The sequence below is a fragment of the Neolamprologus brichardi genome, chromosome 15 (assembly GCF_056152115.1).
Source record: "Neolamprologus brichardi isolate AB-2024 chromosome 15, ASM5615211v1, whole genome shotgun sequence".
Classification (NCBI taxonomy): Eukaryota; Metazoa; Chordata; class Actinopteri; order Cichliformes; family Cichlidae; genus Neolamprologus; species Neolamprologus brichardi.
The window spans coordinates 8,191,225-8,215,525 of record NC_142118.1 but is presented as its reverse complement, the minus strand read 5'-3'; the positions used below and the strand labels follow the sequence as shown (position 1 = coordinate 8,215,525).

Sequence of the window (24,301 nt, the reverse complement as noted above, 5' to 3'; positions counted from 1 at the left end):
TATGTTATAATGGTGTCTACTAAAGCCAGTTGTGGTTTTGATAGTACGGGGTCTCTCACTGCAAAACTCAACATGCTTTCAGGATATATCTACGAGAAACATCACATTTTCTTATAGGCGGCATCTGCTTGTCCATTAAAACTCGGACTTGCTTAAACTGTAGACAGAGAAATTGTCTTGAAGAAACGCCTGGGGGTCCACAGCCTCAGGCCACGACCGAGAGGCGCCAAATACAGACTGGAGGCGCGGCGTATTGGTGAAGGGCGAGCACAAGGGGCGGGAAGGGGCGGGTCCGTAGAATCAGCGGTCGCGTTTTAAAAGTGAAGCTGAAAGTGAGGAGCGAGAGCAAGTCAGTGCTGTCTGTCGGCTAGGTGCTTACCGCGTTCACCAAACACTGTCAGCAGACTTTAAGCATGATTCGGCGGTCCAGAAGCAGGTAAGAGAAACATGAGCAACGACTTTAGCAGCTTTGAAGCTTTCCTTTCTGTCTCTCAATGCCTCACAGCTATTACTGTAGTTTTCTCGTGAGGCATTATTTCACTTGGATACGGCGTGAAGTAAGTGCGAAGAGTGCATCCTCTTGCCCTAGCTCGCGCGTGTGTGTTTATGTTTATATATATATTTTTGATATATTTTTTACTTCATATATACATTATATACATATATATATATATGGTCAGCCTGTACTGTGCGCGAGCCCTTTACTTTTCTTCAGAGCTGTGGAGCGCTCGCGCCAATGACAGGTGGCTGGTCATCGCTCGGCTGTGACAGTGCTGTGCCGTGCACGCTTCGCCGTGTCTTAACTCGCGGATAGTAAAAACAGGCTGCAAAGCAGTTCATCTGCCACCGATTTTCGCTCTTTTCGATGAAAACTTGCACACGCTACACACACGACTGCTTCCCAGCATCTCCGACCGAGCGCGAGGAGCGATGGATATTATTTTGGAAACCTGCGCTCTACTCCACGCGGAGACCCAATGCTATTTTTTCTCCCTTAAATTACACACATTAGGTCTTGTGCGCGAATCTCATGTTTGAGATGTCGGGGAGCCTTTTTGAGGAGCTTCTTTGCACACACACAAAAAAAAGCCACCGTTTACCTCAGTTTACAGACGTGTTTTTATCTCGTTTTATCCTCATCGTAATTAGAAGAAACTGCACCCGGAGTTAATTTGATTGGTTTAAAAGTAATTATCACTTCTTTTCATGGAGAGCCGATCCAGCTGATTAATCGTTAATCTTGAGAGCGCTGTAATCATCTTCTATTGTTTGCTTGCTTTTTTGTTTGTTTCACGCTAATTATCTCATTTGCGCTGAAACGCAGAGGTTGTTGGATAAAATTGAGAGAAGTTGTTTATTTGTTCGCCTCTGCGAGTAGTAGTCACGCATTTGGGCAAAAGGAAAATAAGGAAGATTATGGCGTGTAAATATCCTTCTGTACGCATGCACACACACACACAAACACACACGCACGTACACACACAGTGGGGTTCCTCTTCACCTGTCGTACTGTATGACAGCACAACTATCTACCTGTCCCGCATTCTGATTAGTTGACCACATGGTGTGTGTGTGTGCGTGCGCGCGCGCGAACGTAAACTCTGTGTGCACGTGTGCGTGTGTTTCCGTGTGCGCATGGCTGTGCTGTACAATGCCCTGTGCAAGTTTGAACACGCCAGGGTCACAAAATTATGATCGCATGTGCCAATCCAGGTATCTGTGGAAACTAAAAACACTGGAACCTGTTCGTCCTCCCCTTCCTCCCCCCCCCCCTCTCTCTCTCACACACACACACATGCACACCCCCTGTGGGTGTCTTGGCTAAAAGCCTGCAGCCAAACCTTCAAGAATGACTGGTTTTCTCTCTGTGTTGGAGTTAAGCGAGTGACTAAAAGAGAGGGCTGAGTTTTTTTTAATGCACCTCATAAAGAGATTAATAGGGAGTAGTTTAGAACAAGTAAAGTACTTATTGTCCTATTATTCTCCTGTCTATTATCCTACACTCTTCTTTTTCCACGCAGACTCCACCTTTTTTTTAAAATGTTGCCCTCTGTGTGTGTGTGTGTGTGTGTCTGCAGTCTGTACAGCAGTGAGGATGACGAGGAGGAGACTGAGATGTATGAACATGATTATGATGGATCATTGCCCAAGCCTGGGAAACGCCAGCTCGGCAAGACACGCTGGACACGAGAAGAGGTATATACACACACGCGTGCGCACACACACACACACACACACACACACACACACACACACACACACACACACACACACACACACACACCCGTCAATACAGTTCAAATTCTGCTGTTCAATACTAAATATTAGTGACATATTTTTAAAAAATGTACTCTCTTTTTTCAGGATGAGAAGTTGAAGAAACTTGTTGAACATCATGGAGCAGAAGACTGGAAAGTAATTGCAAGCCTATTAACTGTAAGTAGCAGGCATGAGGCCCTGATTTGTCTGCGTGCAACTTCCCATTGTGTGGAGATGATCACAAACTGTATTTTGTTTTTCTCTCTCTACACAGAACCGTACAGATGTGCAGTGCCAACACAGGTGGCAGAAGGTTCTAAACCCAGAACTCATTAAAGGACCGTGGACCAAAGAGGAGGACCAGAGGGTAAGAGCACACTGTACTTTTGGGGGGGTTTGGGGGGGAGGGTAGCATGGAAAACTGTAAATATAAATGCAAGATTAACTTGCATGTGGAGTTTGTAGTGTGCTTTAGCCGTGTGTTATGTTATAACAGCCATTAGTGGTGACCTTACGGTGTAATTGTTAGAGTGGGCTTTATACTAACTGGATACCACTGAGATCAACAATTACTTTGTGTTCCTGTGTTTAAAGCAACTTCTCTGTAGCAACTCCTGAACTGTGGTTGCACACTTTTACTCATCCTTACACAACATATAACACGTTTAGGAGTTATATTTCCACCCAGATGCCACTGTAATGATTAGCAGAGTGGCTAATGTTCCAATGGAAACTCCCTCACTGCTCACCAGCAGGTGTTCTCAATCACTTACACTAGCGAAAGATCAAGAAAGAGAGAGAAGGAGGAAGGAAAAGCAGTGCATTTAGTAAAACTTCTGAGATTTTTATGGATAATAATTGTTTTTATTTCTTCTCTCCCTCCTGTTTTCATATCTCTGTACCACTCTACTTCTCCCTCCCCTCCCTGTTATTACTCCTTCCTTCCTCTTTCCCCATGCCCCTCTACTACCATTCACTTCTTCCTTTTCAACATTCTCCCTCCTCCTCCTCTCTTGCCTTTCCTCTTTCTCTCACCCCTCACAACCCTAAAAATCCCCAGGTGATCGAGCTGGTCCAGAAATACGGCGCCAAACGCTGGTCAGTGATCGCCAAGCACCTGAAGGGGCGAATTGGCAAGCAGTGCCGCGAGCGCTGGCACAACCACCTGAACCCAGAGGTTAAGAAGACTTCCTGGACGGAGGAGGAGGACAGAATAATCTACCAGGCGCATGAGAAGCTGGGCAATCGCTGGGCAGAAATCGCTAAGCTGCTCCCTGGCAGGTGAGGTGGAGAGAGGGAAGAAGAGGCAGAAAAGGAGAAGCTAGATGAATCACTGAAACCTTGTTGGTTAGCTGCGCAATGTTGCGGTTAAGAGGCTGAAATGGAGGGGAGGGCACGCCAATAAAAGTGAGCATGAGAGAAAATGGAGTTGTGGACATAGAACGCAAGCTGGGAAAGAAAGGTTAAAAGGCTAAGTTAGGACGTGGGGGGAAGGTGTAGAATGACAGAAGAGAAAAGAGATAAATATGTGGTTATTGTAATTGCTTTGCACTGATAACCTTATCAATTGCGCACATTTTTAAGTATGCGTGTATGTGCGTGACTGAGACTTTTCCTATCTCCCTCAGCGTGTGCGTGCGCCTGCATTGATAAAGCTGCTGTGCGCAGCTAGAGGATGTCACATCACCTTTAAGTTAACACATGTCCCTTATGACCCGCAGGACCGACAACGCTATAAAGAACCACTGGAACTCCACCATGAGGAGAAAGGTGGAACAGGAGGGCTACCTCCAGAACACAGCCAAGAACAGCAGCCCCTCGCTTCCCGCCAGCCGCACTTACGTGAAGACCAACAATCAGATCATGTGCTTTCCCCAACAGCCCGGTCACACGCAGCTGACTTCCAACTTGCCGCTCAGCTACGCCACCTACCTGTCTGACGCACGTAGAGTAAGTGGGCTTTAAACCAGAATTTAGGCAGATCTCCGCCCGCAAGACCTTGCATTTATTAACGTCTGCTTCTTTCTCTGTAACAGGTGCACTCCACTCCACTCCTCTCATTCAATATGAACATACTCAACATTCCCCAAGTCCAGGTAAGAATCGCAAACCTGAGCGGCGATCGAAAGATGGGGAAGATGAGTTGTTTGGATTGAATTGGTGCTCACGCATTTCTTCTGCTCTTTCAGAGACACTATAACGAGGAGGACCCTGAGAAGGAGAAGAGGGTGAAAGAGATCGAAATGCTGCTCATGTCAACAGAAAATGAACTGAGGGGCCAGCCATCACTACCGGTGAGTCACACTCGGATCTGTGTCTGGATTCAGGAGGGTGAAACATGTGACAGCACAATTTATGTGTTTTTTGGTTTTTTTGACCCTGGCTTTAAGGACAGTGGTTGGACTTGTGTTTTTTGTGTGTGCATGAGGAGGAGGAAACATCTGGGTGGTCTGTTTCTGCAAAAAGTGATGCAATAGGATCTTATCACCATTTCTTTTGGGTTTGCATGACCCCTTGTGCAATTCTCTACTCAACACTTCTTCTGTCGGCCTTTATATTAAAGTTCCCCTTCTCATTTGATCACGGTTGAGCGTTCCCTGCGCTTCTTATATCTGTGCTTCCTTTGCACTTGCTCCTCTGTGCTTTTGTGTTTTCAGGTGATTATTCTTTTCCAGTCTGTAACATTTTTTTCCTCTCTCCAGATTTGTTCGTTCTATCAAAACTGGACCAACCAGAGCTCCATGTCCAACAGCTCAGAAGGTGCTGCTCTGCCTTTACCTCATCACCAGGCAGCCAGCCAGGAACTGTCTCTTGACCAGAGCAGCTCAGCTGAGGACAGCGCCCCCACAACACCCGTCGAAGGCATTAACGGCAACAACAGCAACAACAACAACAACAGTCCCCACAACAGTCCTGCGTTCTCAAATCCAATGCCGGGGCTTATGGAATCCATGATTGACTCAGTAAGTATCTTCCTTACACTGTGTCGTGCTATATTATGTTTTTATTTTTGTCTGTCATGATCAACTGGAACCAGTTGAAGAAGATGCCCTATAAATTAGAAACACAGATATAATAGCGGGCCTTGACCCAGAATTTCCCACCCTTTTCCCAGAGCCTGTTAGCAGTGGGTTCTTGGAAAGAAGCGCTCTTAAAGCAGACAGGGTCTTGCCCAATCGGTGCTCAGCAACTGCTAAAGAATCATTGACTGGTTTCATGTCGAATGAAGTCACAAATCTACTCTGTTCACCCTCACAGGTCACATGACCTGTGCTTACACAGTCACCGCACAAAACTAGTGTTTGTCCCATTGTTTAGCTTAGCTTAGCGTGCTACACGAGTTGCCTGGTTGTCAAAGCCTTGTCAGGGGTCTTTAATTTAATGTTTTCTTCCTTTTTATTTCACAGTTCCTCAACCAGCCAGTGAGCCCAGAACACTCAGACAATCTACCCTTTAACTCGCCTGTGCCTGCAAGCCTCCTAAATGATAATGAATTGTAAGAAGCTTTTGTTCTCATCACTTTTATTATGCAAACCTGTTATTGTTATATGAGCCTTTTTTAACAGCTGGCTTTTTTGCGCTTTTTCTTTCCTCTCTCCTCAGGCTCATGACGCCCAATATGTGTGAGTCAATTCTGGAGTCAACCCCACGTACACCCACGCCTTTGAGATCAGCCTCGACCCATCAGGAGATCAAATATGGCCCCGTTAAACTAATGGTGAGAGACTTTAATGTGTGTATATATCCCTCGGTGCTTAAATTGACATGCAAACTGCTGCTTTCCACACTGCATTGTCCTCGGGACTCACTCTGAGGTTTGTGTTGTTTCCAGAACACCACTTTGGGGCAGCAGATGGTTGGGTCCATCAAGCAGGAGCCAGTGGAAGATGCCATTAAGCATCCTCCATTTAAGAAGATAAAGCAAGAGGTACTTTCCACCCTACATATGCATGTACAGATATGCAAAAAAAAGAGCATGCGCATATGATGTGAGACTGACATAAGAAGTGTTATTTTGTATCTTAAGAAAATAGCGAACAAGGGTGAAATATCAAACCCAGCCATTTGCATGTTGCGGTTGTGTTTTGTTTTTGTTTTTTAGTTACATTTTGCAACACGTTTGACATCAGCTTAAAGAATAGCTTGAGGTTAATTTTTGTAAGCCAAGCTTGTGTGACTTGGTTACAAAAAGAGGAAAATGTGGTGCTTTAAATGACCGTGTTGTGTTTTTTTCCGGGGGTCCTAGGTCGAGCTCCCATGCAAGAGGAGCCACTGCATGCAGTGGGCAGGGCAAGAACTTAACAGGCAGCTCTTCTCCCCCAGTCGCCCAGCTCAGGAAGTATCGGTAAGTTGACATTTGACCTTAAGTCAGACCTTCTTATGTGTTTTTGTTTTGTTTATGTGAGTCCATCAATGAGTATGCACAGGATCAACCCTAAGATCCTTTACTATGCACCCCTTTTCAGTCATTGTACTGTAATTATTGTGTTGTTAACAAGTGTTGTATTTTTCTTTCAGGACCTACTTACAAGCTCACTCTTGAACGAAGACGGACACAAAATCTACCAGCTCCCTCACAGAAGCCTGAATAACCCACTACAGGTTTGTGTGTAATTAAATCATAAATTTATAAAATAGCTTTGCATGTTAACATAAAAACTCATCATCTTCTTTTTTCTTACAGCAGCAACAGCTGGGTTCCTGGGATCTGTTGGCCTCCGGGAAAACAGAGGAGCACATACTGGCCTCGGAACACAAGTTCTTGAGTGCTTTCCCTTCAAGGACACTGATGATATAGACTGAGATAAATGCTGATCCAAACACATCAACTTTTCCTGCACTGGAGTTTAAAAAAAGAAAGAGAAAAAAAGCCCTTAGCTCAACCAGGCTAAGGTGTTTAGCCCCCCAGCTGAAGCAGTAGAAAATGGTTGGAGCAATGGATGGATCAAGCAGATGTTTACTTGTTTACTTCTGGAACACAGGCGTTTACGGCATCACTGGGTTCAAAACTCAAAGAGTTTTTGCTTTCACCTACACTTGTGGAACAGACGGGCGGATACATATTTGCGGTGGTACAGTCATTGGGAGAGGCTATATGCCACTGTTTTTTTCACACTTACATTTGTTGGATTTGTACCAACCAAAGACTTTTTTTTAAGGGGGGGGGGTGACTTTTTTAAAGTTTTTAAATTTTTAAATTTCCACACTTGTGGAACAGACGGGCGGATACATATTTGCGGTGGTACAGTCATTGGGAGAGGCTATATGCCACTGATTTTTTCACACTTACATTTGTTGGATTTGTACCAACCAAAGACTTTTTTTAAGGGGGGAGGGGGGGGGGTGACTTTTTTAAAGTTTTTAAATTTTTTAAATTTTCTTTGGTTTTATTGTATTACAAACGGGGAAATGGTGACCATGTATGCCTTGGGCTGTATTATTAATTACACATGTTGATAGTAATATAAAGAACAAGCTCATTAATTTATTGATTTTTTTTTTTTACATTATGACTTTGTTGCTGTTGTTTTACAATTGGCCAATGGAGCAGTGTTGTATTTCAGAGTATTTAAGCCCTTTTAGCATTATCGTACATCAAAAGTCATAATGATTATTTTCTAACTGACCTCTGTATTTCACACATGAAACAGTTTTTATTTTGTTTTGGTTTTTTACCTTTTTTTGTCCTTTTTTTTTAATTATTAAGGGGTTTTTAATGGGTCTACTGAGAATTTCAAGTGTTTGGTCTTTGCCACCTCATGTAAACACTCCACTGCTGAACAAGGACTGCTCGGTCTGTTCTCGCACCACTATGCAACTACAATTTTTATACTTTTTTTTATACAACAGAAAGGGGCCAGCCTTTTTAGTATTACCTGACAACCACATCGGCGCCTTTATTTCATAGGAATTGAGTTTTCATTTCAAGTTTTTGTGATTTATTTCTGGCCTTCACAGTATCCCCCCCAACCGGGAAAAGATTCAATGAACAAGCAATTCTTAGAATTTAGATACATATATATATATCTACAGAAAGAGAGAGAATTTATTTATACATTTGAAAATCCGAAATGCATTTATATTTGAAACCTGAGCTTCACCCAGTAAGAGTAAGACCAAGCTGCACTTGAATTTTATATTCTCCTTAAAACTGTGAGAGTAGCAAACACTGATATTAATGCTACAGCCAAAATCCCATTTTTTTTAAAAAAAGAGAAAGAAAGAAACATTTCTTCTGATGGATTTACACTGTTGTAAAAGTACACTCAACAAGCATTTTGTGTCCTTTAACGAAACTGCAGTAACTCGTGTCAAACACTTAGCACACTTTTTGTAAAAGCATTTACACATGCCAAGTTTTTATACTTCTACTTTTGACTGCCTACTCAATAAAGTGTGCTGTTTTTATAACAACCTTGTGTTCAGTGTTTAATCTCTGACGTTCAGCGTACTAAAGTTGATAGCAGTTCAAACACAGCTGCTCGTGGACAATAATATATGGAAATAACATTTTCATATATTTAAGCTGTAATGTGCAAAGTTCAGCCCAAGAAGCCTACGTTCTCAGTGTAAATAGCACTCCAAATAGCCGCACCATTATGTACAATAATTATTGCCTTTTAAACTGAATGAACTATTTATCCTCTCCAAAGTGTAATCTATCTCTAGTATTCAAATTCCTCTACGGATTATAGTATTCAAATAGCCCTCGCTTTTGCGCACACATAAACTGATACAAAGGTTTGTTGTCATAAAGTTGTGTGGACCATATCATATCATAAAACCTTCTCTCCCATCTGCCGCTCACCAAGTGAGTATAGAGTTTATCAGCAAGCAAAGAAAATAAGCAAATGTTTCCAACCGTTCCTTCTTTTTCCATGGATAAGCAGGGACCACTCAGGTGCATGTCCCAGAAATACAAAGAAACATTTTGCCCTGGACTGCTTTCACTTTTTTTGCTTTGCATAAACATGCTATCAACTCATTTAAACACAGACATATGCACTAACATGACTGTGGGCAATGTGAAAATTGTTATATTACTTGTCGCTGCTCGCCAAAAAACGCTCGTAAGTATGAGCTCCACATTCAGTCTCTTGAGGAGACTTTCTTTCCTGTGAGGCCTTAGCAAGCTAAGGGGCCCAGACTCAGACCAGGAGCTATATTTACACCCCCTCCCCATCCACACGTTCTCACATCCCCCACAACACCTTCAGCCACCTGCACCCCCCTCCCAACCTCGCCCTGATCCACCACACTGCCCGTAAATATAGATTCCCATCTCTTAAGTGGTAGTCTCAGAGGGATTCATAAACAGAAATGGCAGTCATCAAGACGGACATATCTAACAGGAACTGTGATATTTAAGACCGGGGCAAACAGAAATAGTTTCTTTGTGGGTGTAAGCATGCTTAGTCCATCCACATGTTCACAATGTTGTGGTTTTTAGCTATTGTAACAACAATGGTTGAAAAAAAAACCCCAGAAATGACAGCAAAGGCCTGATGAGGGCTGCTTGAATTTGAACGACGGGTTTGACAATCCCTGTCAGCAAATGTAGAGTGTGTGGTTTTATATGTGTGTGTGTGTGGGTGGGTGGGGGTGTCTTGTGGAAAGAGGCTATAGCACGAAGCAGACTTTCACCCTGGGAATTTCACCATCTTCTACTAGACCCCCCTGCCAGAAAAAAGCCCAAACCCCAAACCCCACAGGATTCACAGACACCTGCTTCCACTGAGTGAGAAGGCAGCTGCTTGTGTGTATACTGAATGGTAGTGGTTTACTGATAATAAAAAAAAAGAACAATATATACTGGGATGAGAGATGCAAGACACAACGTATCTTTACTCTTTTGCAGTCCCCGCTTCACCATTCAACAAACCTCACTGACTAAGCGAATAAAACAAACAAACCAGGCTTTACGTGCGTCTGCTTATTTCAATAAATGAAAAACTGAGTGTCCACTTGTGACTGTTATCAGAGCAGCGCTGTCTATCAGAAGAGGTTGTGGTAATGCACAAAGTCATCTTTTGTCGATAGTGAATAATTATTTATTTTATTTTTTCCCCCGAGTTCATTTCAGTTCACGTCAGGGTTGCTGTCCCCTCACACAGATCAAACAGAGTTTTATGTAGTTTAAATCATGTAAAACAGAAGAAGAGCTTCAATTGTAAAAAATGCAAAAGTGGCTTGTAAATCATTGCATGTGCACCTACATTCATTTAAGCTCAAAGAGGCTCTTATTGGCTGTTTATGTGGGTCACAGGGGCAAAAGCTGCTGTCATAATGTTGCTCTTGTTTCTGCCTGGTTCTGTTTAGGTGAAGTAAAGCAACCTCTAGTTATATCCTTTTTCCATGGTCTGTTTTTATTGGGTAATTATAAAGTCATATTTTAGAATTATAACTGCATTTTTAAGAGTTTCACCTGCCACTGAGTCACACTGTTACATTTTTATAAGGTATTTAGCTCTAAAAGTCAAAGTAGAAGTTTACTTTCACTGCTAGTGTTGTTTTTTTTTATTCCATCCTCCTTTCCCTTTTCAAATCAAACATGTCTGTCGCAAGCAGATTGGCTCATAAATTCGGTTTGTGTGTCACAATAGATTTATAGCAGGATGTTGCAGAAATGGCGGGCTCCTGAACGTGCGCGTGCATATGCACAAAAACACACACATGCCACTAGTTCACACGCTGGCCAGCGTGCTCTGGGTCTGCATAGATTACTCTAGCCTGATTTCCTCATTCACTTGTTGCTGTTGTGGTCGGAGATATTCAGGCAAGAGCAGCCGCTCCCTGCTGGCAGTGGTCAGGTAGAAGGGCAGAGCTGTGCTGGCTGGGCCTGATAACTACCGTCCCCATCCATGCTACAGAGAAGAGGAGAAAAATGGGAGGGGGGGGGAAGCAAAAAACAACAGAGCTCCATGAAGTTGAAATTGGAGTTCCTACAATTACAGAAACCTGTATGTAAAATGTCACAATGTAGGTTGTAAAAAAGGCCTTTAAAGCAGGTTATTTGGTGGTTATTTGTGTGGAGGAGGTCAGCAGAGATCCGACAATTTACTAGCATGCATAAGGCATAAAAAATATTAAAACAATCCATGTGTAGACACATAAATGAATTAATAACATCATTTTAATGGGACAATTTTGTCCCAAATATGCACAGAATGTATATAAAATGTAGATGCAGTCTCTGGGTCTGAAAAAAAGCTAGCGTGCCTAAAACCCTCGTTCCTACCACTGGTCAAAGGTGGGCGACTTTTCAGGTTGCTAAAAAAGTCTGACGGGAAAATGACCCGACTTCTAACTTGATTTATGACCTCAGCAAACACTTTCTTAATGAGTGTGCAGTCTCAGTTGATAGTTTCATATTCTGTTTGATACAACATGACGTTCAATTTGGAAATTACTGTTCCATTTGTGACAACCTAAACAACAACGGACACACCCATTCTAAATGAAACAGTTCACACTGGCCAAGTCATTTCACAAAACAAATTTACGGCATTCTTTTTCCATTATTTTTCGCCTGCGAATAAACTGATCTGACCAATCAGATCACTGCATTTGGCAACAAGTGCGCTCGTTGTTCAAATAGTGCACCGGTAGTGAAAAGTCGGGCACGTGCCCCACTGGCATGTACGAAAGTACTTTCTTTGTGTACTTATGTTATTCTAAAATTTCACATCCAAAAATTTGGAATTTTGAGTCTTACTTTCACAATCCCCCTGGTGTTTATTCATTTCATTTACAATGAAAATTAATTTGAAAATGATATGTTACATTTTCAAAAAGGAAACTTGACTAGTGCAACTTTAATCGGTGACCAAGGAATACCGCCTGGATTAGCTAGGTCAAAGGTTAAGGAGAATACCTCAAAATACCTCCCTTTTCACATGTAACATGTAGCAGCTAGGAGTTAAATCCTGATTGGTTTATTTACAACAGTTTTTTCTGAGAAAATATTGGGTGACAGTGAATTCTTGGACACACAGATAGGCTTGTTCAACCCGTGTGTGACCTGAAACCACAGGCTCATTGTTGCTGGTGACACATTTAATGTTAGAATCACCAAGTCAGTTAAACAGCTGAACATCCCTTTTTCAAAAAGAAATTTGGTGCTGCTATATGACTACGAAAGCATGCGTGCTGATTTTTTATCTGTCGTCCATACAGAATAGTTGTTCTTTTCAGTTATCTGTTTGCAGATAGAGGTAAAGATGCAGGACCCCTGCCCAAAACGTCCACATTTGGCTGCCATGTGAGGACCATAACACACGGGCACGGATGCTCTATGATGTGAGCGCGCTCACAATCACGAAACACACATACATGCATATGTTCAGACGCAACCAGAACACACAGATTGAGCAGATAGTCGCTGCCACGTGGAAAGAGAGACTGAGGGTGAAGAGATAGTCGGGTACGAGAGTAAGCGAGGCAGAGAGAGAGAGATGGGCAGTGCGGCTGAGGTGATTAGACTCATCTGCAAGTCGCTGTCTTCCCAGATTTGGCTGCCATTTGTTAGGCCGTTTGTTTGTTTGTTGTTGTTTTTTTCAGGAGCAAAAAAACTGTATAGACCAATGTGCCTGCTGCAGATAGCCAAAAACAATAACTGTAAACATTTGAAAAAGTGGGTCAGTACTGCTAAAGCAGTGCCAACGAGGTCAAAGAGCAAAAAAACAGACGTTAGTCCATTAGATAAAAGACTGAAAAAGTCGAGTAAATAAATAAATAGAGGGCAACAGAGAGGTGTGCTGTTCATTTACGGAAATGATGAAACTGTAGCCTCATAAAGTTTAAATTTGAAATAGGACTTCACTTAAGGATTCACTGCACTATCAGCTAATGAGCTTAATTTGTTTGATATATTTATCAAACAAAGCTATATTTAAGAATACGTAGGGATGTAAGTGTAATTTTGCTATGAACAAATATGAAATTCTGAATAAACGGGAGAGAAAGAATGCCTCGTAAACAATAAATAACACTACAGTACAGCAGTGTCACATTTGCAAGCTGCAAACTGTAATTGGTGTTATTTTCCAATCATTCATATCAGGGAGTCGCGCACAGCTACCATGCATACTCTGCGCTCAGGTCTGTGCCACGCTCCTGTCTCTCTTTGTAATTTTCATAACAATCCGTCACACTGGACACAAGCGTGATCCGAGTCTTTGTATCAAACAGGGCCTTTATAGGTAACCACACACACATACACACGCAGACGCACAAACGCTGACATCCTCGCAGGCTTCTGGTGCTGGAGTGTGGTCAAATTTCTCAGCCTGACAGCAGGTTACTGACTTCCCAGCAACACCCCCCCCCCTCCACCAAAAAAACAAAAAACATGCCATACTCGCACACATGGCAGACACTTCCTCTTAGAGCCCATTTTGTCTGCTTTCACACTGGCTCTGTCTAGGTTTTTTTTTCATTACACACACACAGACACATGTGAACACACACAAAGTAAGGCGTGACTGAAAAAAATGATACGCTTTAGAAACTTGAAAGCAATTTTTCGACTCTATGAATCCAAGAATATGTAGAAACTGCTATGTTTACAATGGTTTGTGTGCGTCCCCGGGTGTGTGTGTGTGCGCGTGTGCTTGGAGTGGTCTGTTTGGGTTAGGGATTGAGAGTGTAGGGTCATGGTGCGGCTAACTTTTTGTCTTGACAACTTCTACTTAACTACAGTATCCCCACCCCACCTGCTTCCTCACACACACACAGACGCACACACAAATTTGCTTGGCACAAAATGACATGTTTTCCCGCCCAGCCTTGGTCCAGCTTCCCCATTCACCTGGGTAAATAGAGCAGAAGGAAGGGCCTTTCAATAGGGCCCACCACACAGACCCACACACAAACACACGTGCGCACACCCGCTACATTCGCTACAGCCCCTCCCCTCCTGCCATCACTTCCCAACACTGCAACTGGCCACAAACGCACATTTTAATTTATCCTTAATCCAACATGCGATAAAACACACACACTCGCCTCTCGTCTGTCCGCTCCATTGTTGTCTCTAAGTGATCCTGACAAGTCGATTCACAATGGCACGATCATGCCTGACTACCCCGATTTAGGACACTTGTTACGGGGGTGCCCCAACCATCGGTACAATCTGCCCTACATCCACCCTCCATTCCTCCAAAACACACTCACACAGCCCCTTCAGATACACACCCGTCCAGTGGGTGTGGTTCAAAGTAATGGGGTGAAAGTGGCGTGCATGCGCGCGTGTGTTTCTCTGTGTCTATCTGCCTGCAAGTGTGATAATTGCACCAATGAGATAACAATCCTCAGACCTCAGGGTTGTTTGTGGTCTGCAGTCCAAAACACAGCCAGGCTGAAAAGGCAAATGCACACACACACACTGATAAGCACACACACACACACACACTTTCTCTTTGTATGTATAACACCTGTTATGAAACAAGCTGGTGGATAGAGTGGTGACTGTCACATTCTGACATCATCTTCAAAGTTAGACAGCTGAAGCAAGCAAATGCTCTGCTGTACACAGTAGGGTCTTTTTTCCCTCACTTTGTAATCGTGTATGCATGTGTGTGTGTGTTTGTGCGTGTGTGTTAGAGAGACGAGGAGAGGACATATGGGCCAAAAATGCACGAAGAGGGAAACAAAACAAAGAAAAACAACGGCACAGCTGGCGGTGAATGCATCGCACAGTTTTAGAGGACAGCGAGTAAGTGCAATGATTAATAACACAGTCAATAGGAATACTAACAGGAAACATGCATTAAAAAGCAACTTTTCAGCAACTTTTTCTGTTAATTACACACACTGTGTGTCTATCTATGAAATAACATGATGCAAAACAGCAAGAGCGTATGTACTGCACGACAGAAGGGATCTGTGGAGGTGAACAAACATGATGAACAAGGACCGTGGAATGATGATAAACTTTATCGCAATATCAGAGTGGGCGTTATGCCAAAGGTAAACCAGTTTGAGGCAGGTTCTTAATTTCTGCTCCGACATCCGGATTGAATCTGGCATAAACAACATGAAAGCACGGATCCGTCCTGCCCGTTCAGGCTAGTGGTGGCATACTTGTGTGGGGGATATTTTTTGCCACACTATGGGTCCCTTAATATTATTAGTATTATTTAAACCATGCAGCCTACCTGAGTATTGTCGCTGACCATGTCCACATCTTTGACCACAGCGTTCCCCACCTGCTAGCGGCTGCTTCCAGCAGGATAATAAACCACAAATTAAATCATCAAATCATCTCGAACATCTTGAAAATTATAATAAGTTCATTGTGCTCACATAGCCTCCATTGCCACCAGATCTAAATCCAATACAGCACCTTTGGGATGTGGTGGATTAGGAGAATTAATGCAATTGTGAAGGCAAAATGGATTCCATGCATCACTAGCACTAGCAAACACTAGCAAAGTGTGCCTAATAAAAGGGCTGGTGAGGTGTAAGTAGAAGTGGTTTAAGGGCCCCTTCATACACACTGCGGCCTACCTGGCAAATCGCAACATACGACAAAGTTGTTGTGATGTCACGCCACAAAAATGGTGTTTATGCCGTTCGTGCATTTCTGGATTTTTGGAACTTGGCGCGTTGTGTCATGCCCGCGTAGCTGGATTGAACACATGAGTGTAGGCGATTGAGTTCGCTTTTCCCACTGTTTTAATGATCTGCCAGTACAGAGGCTCCGAGATTCACGGATTATGCACAGGGAGATGTTGTAACAGTCTGAAAGCCTGTGACTACCACATGACTACCTTGGATACTAATGACCTTCCTGATTTCAAAATCAAAATCCCATCCACTTATGATCAATAACTGTCAGAAGCACTTTTTAGAAGAGCACCAGCTTTGTTTCAAAGTCCAATCTGTGGAGCAAGTAACACAAGTTTTAAGTCCTGACTTAAAGAATCAAAATCCTTTAATTTTTCACCTTTATTAAAACATATTAAAACACCTAACATATTCTTTTTGACTTCCGAAAAAGTGAGGGAGCATTTTTTTCTAACTTGCAGTTTTTGACTTCCGAAATAGTGAGTGAGCATTTTTGTAACTTGCAGTTTTGAATTCCGAAAAAGTGAGGGAGCATTTTTGTAACTTGTAATTTTTGTGATCACGAAGCTCATTTTTCCTCTAAGAAAGAAGCTCACTTTTCTTCCATTTTCTCCTCTATTACTCATTAAGACTTTTTAAATGAGCTGCTTCGCAAGGTCATTTTATTTACAGCGTGTTCCTTACTTAGCAGGACTTCTTCGGCACCTCACCTTCTTTGTACTGCCTGATGGTGGTAGGGGCATGGGGGCAAGGCTCAACTGAAGGAAGCAGAAAAATGTCACATTAAACACATTATACGGACAAGCTGGAGGAAACCTTACAATGTGTTACTTTTGTTTTTGGTACTACAAACCACAGAGTGGAAAATTGTCGTGATGAAAGCTGTTGTATTTTTTTTTGTCATCACATGTCTTCCATGGAAGTTCACAGGAAGAGAACTAATGCTGACAAAGAATGTGCAAAACTGATTAAGTCTGCATCCGCAAGTGCTCATCCTTACTGTTATTAAATCCTAATAAGACTGACCTTTCCCCTTAAATTTAGAGTTAGCGCTGAAAAGAGCTGTAAACGGCCTGTGGACAAAACCGTCATCAGTAAAGTTTCCTATAACAGGGAGATTCCTCTAAAGATGAAAATTACAACATCTCAAGCATCGCTCCTTGTTGGTGTCATCCATACATCTCGTCTCCAGTGGCTGCTGAGTGATGATGTTATCACAGGCGGGGAACTCTGAACAAACACTCTGGAGTATGTGGGCGTCTGTGATAAATGTACTCAGCAATGCAGACGGCAGGTTTTTAACACCTGTCCCCTTAAAGATAAGAGCAGCAGATACCAGGCTGGTGGAAAGGTGTGTTTCAGGGGGCTTATCTGAGCTGATGAATCTTGAAAGTTAATCAGCATGGATGCATGCTGGTGAGACTGATTTGTGTATACACATTGCTAAGCAGATTATGCAATTTAGGAAATTCAGTCGATTAGTCTATTTCTTTATGGGTTTCAAATTTTAAAATTGAAATTTGGGCAATTTTCCCCACTAGGATCATTTTCTCATGTACATCCACCTTGCTTTCAGAATTGCTACTAGATTGTTCCCCAGACCTCTGAGCACTCTGCTCTTCTCTTTTCACATAACTAAACTTTTGTGTAAAGTATTATTGCATGTGATGACACTATTTAGCTGAAAGAAATACAAGTCTGGTGTACGCAATGCGATTTATCTATCTACCATCCAGAATGCCCACCTACAAAGCAAATCAAGGCTCACTTTTGATGCCATTTAATTTGAATGCACTTGTGACTGGCCACTCTATTCACACTCTGTTCGCTGCTAGCTAAACAGATTATGGCATCACATATAAACACCTTCAACCTTAGCACAGAGTCCTAATTGGAGCAGTTTCTCTGTCTTCCAAGGTTGTCATGTCCCCAGAAAGCTGACCACCGTCACTCTGAAACTAAAGGCTGTCACATACATAGCTGAAGGGCTAGCTAATTAACATTTGCCTTTGCTTAGGCACTGGGAATTTCTTGTCCTTCATATCCCAGAAGGTAGTTTGGCTTCATCTAGAGTGAAAACACATCAAAATTTCTGAGATTTTCTACCCTTCACCCTGATGGCAATAACGGGGGGGCAAGATTGACAGTAAGGAGCTTTGATGGGGATTTTTCTGTTTTTATTAATGCAGGTGGTGCTGTATATGAATCAGAAGTGGCAAGAACTTTTCCAGAGACTTTCCTGAACTTGAAATAAAGCAGGTAAAACTGTAGTCTTGAGAGCTTGAAAAGAAGGCACTTGACTTCTCAAGGTTTGAGAAGCGATTTTTCCACTCACCCAAGAGGCTTCAAACAACCGCAACACACGGGGGAGCATTTTTGTAACTTGGAATGTGTCCACCTCAACAGGACAAGACTCAGCTGTATCCCTGGGAGAAAGGATACCCTTTTGAGAATGCCAAAGTGTTTAAATTTTGAACCAAGAAGACAAATGGTTTGAGAGATGAGGCAAGGAGGTCATTTATTCGCTGAGAATGACGATCGTTGAACAGAAGTGGTGGTTTACGACACCGGCTATCAGCCATCTACAGTGTAGTATTGAGATCCCTTCCAGGCATTTTAACCCCCATTCACACCTTGCTTCAGGTGATCTCAACATGTCATGTGATGATGGGGTGGGCCAGCTCCTCCCAGAGATGGTAATGCCCACACCTTTTTCACAGCCTGGCTCATTTGATGACTCACATGCTTATTAGTGTATCATTTCCAAAGGGGAAAAACACCTACTAAGGTTTTATTACCTAGGACTCTCCACCAGTTCTGTAATGTCCACTTGATGTTAAAATTCCCACCTTTACAATATTGAAAAAATGTTTTTAGCCTGGTGCAAAAGCAGTTTTAAACTCTTTTTGTGTCTTCCTTTTCAGTGGGACACTATACAAAGAGATCAATTATTGTGTTGTAATTTAATAACTCATCCATGTAGATACTGCAAGTTGGACTTCCTGAAAGAAATGCTGACACAGACTTGCTGTATATTAGATTTAACATTATGAAATTTTGTGACCACTGGAGGTAGGTGGATTGATCCAAATATTGATAGTACTGGTATTGGGTCGATACTAGCACTATAATATTGATATTTTCAGTCTATCTTCTATCCTTTAAGTTCATCCCACTGGATTGTGTTTTTGGAAATGAAACAATATAACTCACACATGCGCTACACTGAAAAAAAGGCCATGTTGGATTTACTTGATTCAATAGTGGACATTTGTTGCACACAAATGTTTTGCTTTGGCAGAAACTTAAACAACTGAGTTAAATCAACACAACTTTTTCATATTCAATAAACCTGTGCATTTTGTGTTCCTAAAACGCAATTGAAACATGTTTAGATGAAGTAAGTTGAGCTCTTGGAATATTTTAATCCTTCACAATTTTGTCATTTTATTTCAACACTATTCAATAACTTTTACCCCAGTACTACTTGGTCACTTAAATACTACATGTTGTCTTCATATTACATAATGTTCAACAAAGTCTAGATCCTGGTTACCATAAAAATTGAATGGATTTACAATGACTACCATTCTCCGGGTTGCAGGAGAGCTGGGAAATAACCCTGAAGTGATAGGTTACGAGGCAGGGTACACCCTGGACAGCTCACCAGTCTATCACATAGAAACAAACAACCACGTGCACTTACATTCACGGGTAACTTAGAATCACCAGTTAACCCTAACTCTAATAACTGCATGACTTTTAACTGTGGGAGGAAACCAGAATACCCAGAGAGAAGCCACTGCAAACTAGCCAGAATGTGGATTTGAACCCAGGACCTTCTTACTGTGAAGCAACAGCACTAACCACCATGCCAACAATCTAGGAAATACAGGAAAGCTATGATTTCCTGTATTTGATGCAGAATTTTTTTGTTTTTGTCCTTGACAGGTTAATCCACAATAAATAGCAATAGCATGCACGTGGTGTGTGTGTAGTTCTCTGCCTCTTATAACTCCACTGATTTTCCTGCAGTTTGAAAGGAAGACTTGTGCGATCTTGTGAATTTCATGAGTTCAGCAACTAACCACTCTTACTAGATTGTATCATGTCATCTCAACAAGAACAAATTAAGTTGTTGAATTTCGTACAGATCCTACATGATTTAATTACGTTCATAGAAACATGAAATTATTGTGTTCAAATTACAAGGTAGACTTTTTTAATGTAACAACCACCCAATTTACTTTTTTTGGTATACCAAAAAAAGTAGAGGTGGCTGCTTGACTTGACTGAGATGGATGCCTTCCTCAAACCACGATCCAAAGAGTGCGAGACTGAAATCACGTGCAGTGTCGCGGGATTTAACATTGCTATATTATTGACTTACTTCACTTGAACATGATATGAACAATTTAATCTACCCTCTCTGCATATCATGTAGTTTCTACACTATATAGTTACACTTAACTTTAAAGCATGAGGCAATTGTGTTAAATACACGCAAGATGCTTATGTAAATCCAAGAGCTGGCCAATCCCTTTTTTTCAGTGTATGAAAGTTGTCTGAACCTTTTTGTGCTGACCGTCGCATGCTTCCAGGTCCAAACTGGATCCTGCCATGTGATTCCATTTGTCCTTAACCATTGGGAACTCTCGCGTTAACTTTTATCGAGTGGAAAAACGTTAGCGTTCATCTTCCAGCTTCACTGTGCTAACCATAGCTGCGTAGCTAGCCACCACGTAGCACATCATTCTATAGCAACTTAGTTTCCTGTCTTCATTTATGTCGGAAGTGATAGCAGAGCTGTACGTTTAAATTTTAGCAGAGCTGTACATCTACATTTACATTTTTTCAGAAATCCCTCAGTTAGAACATGGTATATTACGTTTAGGTGGAAACTAGTGAGCTAACTTCCTCCTAACATCTAACTCCATCAAATATTATAAATTCTGTTATCATGGATGCCTGCATGTTAATTGTTACACCTGGTAAAGCAGCGACACTGATAATTTTATTAAAGATGAAAGAATTTAGACAGTTTTTAACTCTGAGTGATGCCGGAGTGTTTGTTTGACTTTAGGACCTGAAGCTTAGTTTGGACCCTGAAACGGTTAATGACCTCAGACTTAAAGACCGAATAGCGCATTTAAACAACAGAAGCTGATCTAAAGACCTTTAGAGGAAGGCACATTTACATTACACGTCCCCAGAAAACCAAGTTTCAAAATACAAGAAAACCTGAAAGGTGTGCTTTGTTGTAATTATTGTGGAAAGTAAAAATCACAGTGATTTAGTGGTCATTAAAATGTGTTCAGCTCATAAAAGATCACGCACAATGCTCTCCCCTACATAAGCTTGCCTTAATGAGTTAAAAGCCTTGGTATTGTTACCAGCAACGCTGGCCTTCTATTTGCTTGGCATGGGATACTAAAATTTGCAGTATTGCACAGTACTAGTTTCCACCACTGGGGGGAAAAAAACACTAAATAGAGTTCAGTTGAAAAAGTTATTATCCAAGCATTTCATATCCAAACAAGTTACGTAGCACAAAATTGCAACTTACTTCAGAGAAACTCTTTTTTTAAAAAAAACATTTTCTTTCCGTGGCACAAATGAACTTCCATACAGATCCATTCGAGGATCTGAACTTAATCTCTTCATTGATTGTACTGTTGGAGCTAACTAACATCCAGGAAGTTTGTGCTTCAGATTTGGTGAGTGAAATTTGGTTAATTTTATCACTATGCCACTTAACGCTAATTGGCATATACTTGTGCGTTGCATGTATGTACACATGCATTATGTATCCAGCTTGCTAAGCATGTTCTCAAGTGTTAGCTCATAAATTAACACTCCAGCCAGAGCAGAGCCACAAAGCTAACGCTGATGTTTCAAAGTGCTGAGTTCAAAACCAGAAGGTGACATCACTGTGGCTGTGACATTCCGGTTTTTGCTGTTTTTGCTCCACTCAGAGAGAGGGTTTAAGTTTAAACAGAGAGTAGAACAGGCTTTTCCCCGCAGCACGCCGTGTAATAAATACTCACAAAGAAAACGGCGGCTTTTACAACTTATGTCTAAAAATGTAGTTTCATGCATCGGTTAAAACACTCGACTCCTACATGACACGCAGCTGGAAACACTTCACGCAAGACGAGCTGCCCGAGATTCACAGAATTTACAGAAAATGTTACATTTTTGTGATTTATATCGTTATCGGGACGATAGAATTCTTATATCGGGATATGAGATTTTGGTCATATCGCACAGCCCTACCTTAAAAGATGCAAAGTTTTACAGAATGAGGTAATTTGACTTGTTTTTGCTTTTTACAAAAGCAAACAGTGAGTGAGTGGGTTACAGTGAGTAATGTGTCGAGTTTTGTATTTAATACTGCAGTTACCAGTATCCACCAGAGGAAAAAATAGCATAACTTATTACAGATAAAAAGATGAAAAACTACAGTAATCACATTACATATTTAGTAGCACTTTAAAGTAGCATGTTACTGTATTAAATTCAGTAGTTACAGTACTGTTACTGTTATGTACCAATCTTACGTGTGTTACAAAGGTTTTCCGTTATCTCGATGCCATCTGGATAGAAAGAAAAAATAAACAAAACTTTTTTTCTTCCTGCGCTCTACTATTAGCTGATATTAGTTTGTGTGCTAGCGAGAGAAAATAGTGGTACAGCTTTTGTTGAGTGGAGATATGGCCATTACTTTAAATTTTGTTGCACAAAAAGGACAAGAGTGTGACGTCCAACTGCATCCAGAACAGAAAACACTTTGGCTCTCTCCAAGCATCTTTCGCAGACAGCATGCTAGCGCAAAGCTAGCCAAGAAGAAGCTGAATGAATGTCGACCCCAGGCAAGCACCCAGAGCCTGAACTTCATCAGGTAACGAAAACAGTTATGAGCAGTGAGGCTTGCAGCAGTGTAGCCTCTATTACTACCTGTTCGTGTTTCCACAGTTGAATTTTCATCTTCAGTTTGTATTGTGGTTGTTGTGCCCCTATGTAAAAACTCAAAGAAATATTTTATGTGTGTCCTCTTTAGAATAGTGTTGGTGTGTGGGACTTAGCTTATTTTAATGAGTAATGAGAAGTGTAACAAATTACTTTTAAGAAAACTAGCACGCGATGTCCAAAACATTACTTTGTTTGAGTAACCACTAGAGGTGGGAATCACCATACATCCCTCGATACGATATTATCACAATACTTAACGCACGATACGATATTATTGCAATTTTTAAAAATATTTTGCAATATTCAGATTCTGTACATAAAGGTAAACTTTATCAATATTCATTTTATCTAATATCAAAGTCTCACACTCAGTCTTTCTCTCATTTCAGTCAGTTTTATTGGTGACAAACTGAACGGTTTGTATAATAGCCTAGTCCAACTTAACTGAATGCAACCATCTGGTACAATTATAGCTATTCTGAACTATGCAATTTATGAAAACTATGCAGCCCATTCAGCAACTGAAGAATTTGAAAGTAAATTAAAACAAAATATAATTTTACATTAAATAAAAAAGTTTTAAACTTAATTAAAATAAAACATGTTTATTGCTGCCAAAAAAAAAGTTGAACACATTTGGACAGTGAAGGAATGTCAGGATTCTTGCTCAGAAAAAGGAGCTGATCAACATGCTCTGAAGTCAGAGCATGTTCCAGTTCAAAAACGTTTTTTGTAACAAAATATCGATTTCTGCTGTCCCTGTATCGATACATTATTAGCAAACAAAATATCACGATACTACACAGTATCGATTTTTTCCCCCACCCCTAGTAACCACCCCAACACTGGCTTATAATGCAACATGACAACATGAACATTAAATAGAATTCGTGGTTTGACACCAAGCGGCTCATTATCCTGCTCTCTCCCTCCACATTTCCTGTTACCATCCAATAAAGGTGACACCCCCCAGTATAAAGTAGTGCTGTAAGTAGTGCTTTGGTATCAATCCAAAACCCAATAAATAGAAATAAATAGAGGGGGCGGTATTGCTGAAATTAGTACCGATACTTTTAACTTACAATGGCAGCACATGAAGGGGACAGCAGTGTGTTTTTAACCGTCTCTGCAGCACTTTGGGTCACCTTCTCTTCTTTAAATGCGCTATAGGCTATAAGTAATATAGGTGTGACAGTCAACACAAAAAAAGTTAGAAGATAGAAATAGAATGTGGATCCTTTTGGGCTATTATTGATCCAAAACCAATACCAGCATTGGTATCGATACGATTGTTATTTGTATTGTTTTTAATATAGTCAGTGATGAACCAGCGTCTAAGTGTATGTAATGTGTTTTTGATCTGAGACATGTACCACGATAAAGGTCGATGGGACTGTAAGTCACTATAGAGTTTAAGGTTATTACAGGTTAACTCATTTGCTTTCTCATTTTATTGAGCTCCAAAGCTAGCTGCACACGAATGCACACTCCGCTTTAATAA

At 41.4% G+C, this 24,301-nt stretch overlaps 1 protein-coding gene across 1 annotated transcript; it reads left to right on the top strand.

Annotated features, from left to right (window-relative positions):
- Positions 1-332: 332 nt before the first annotated feature.
- On the top strand, positions 333-8,637 carry myb (MYB proto-oncogene, transcription factor). The gene is made up of 15 exons (XM_006797190.3): positions 333-436; positions 2,079-2,196; positions 2,365-2,436; positions 2,534-2,626; positions 3,320-3,540; positions 3,981-4,209; positions 4,296-4,355; positions 4,449-4,553; positions 4,962-5,222; positions 5,667-5,755; positions 5,863-5,977; positions 6,092-6,187; positions 6,506-6,604; positions 6,778-6,861; positions 6,944-8,637. The coding sequence occupies exons 1-15, from the start codon at positions 414-416 to the stop codon at positions 7,055-7,057; spliced, it is 1,779 nt and encodes a 592-aa protein (XP_006797253.1). The 5' UTR covers positions 333-413; the 3' UTR covers positions 7,058-8,637.
- Positions 8,638-24,301: the final 15,664 nt, after the last annotated feature.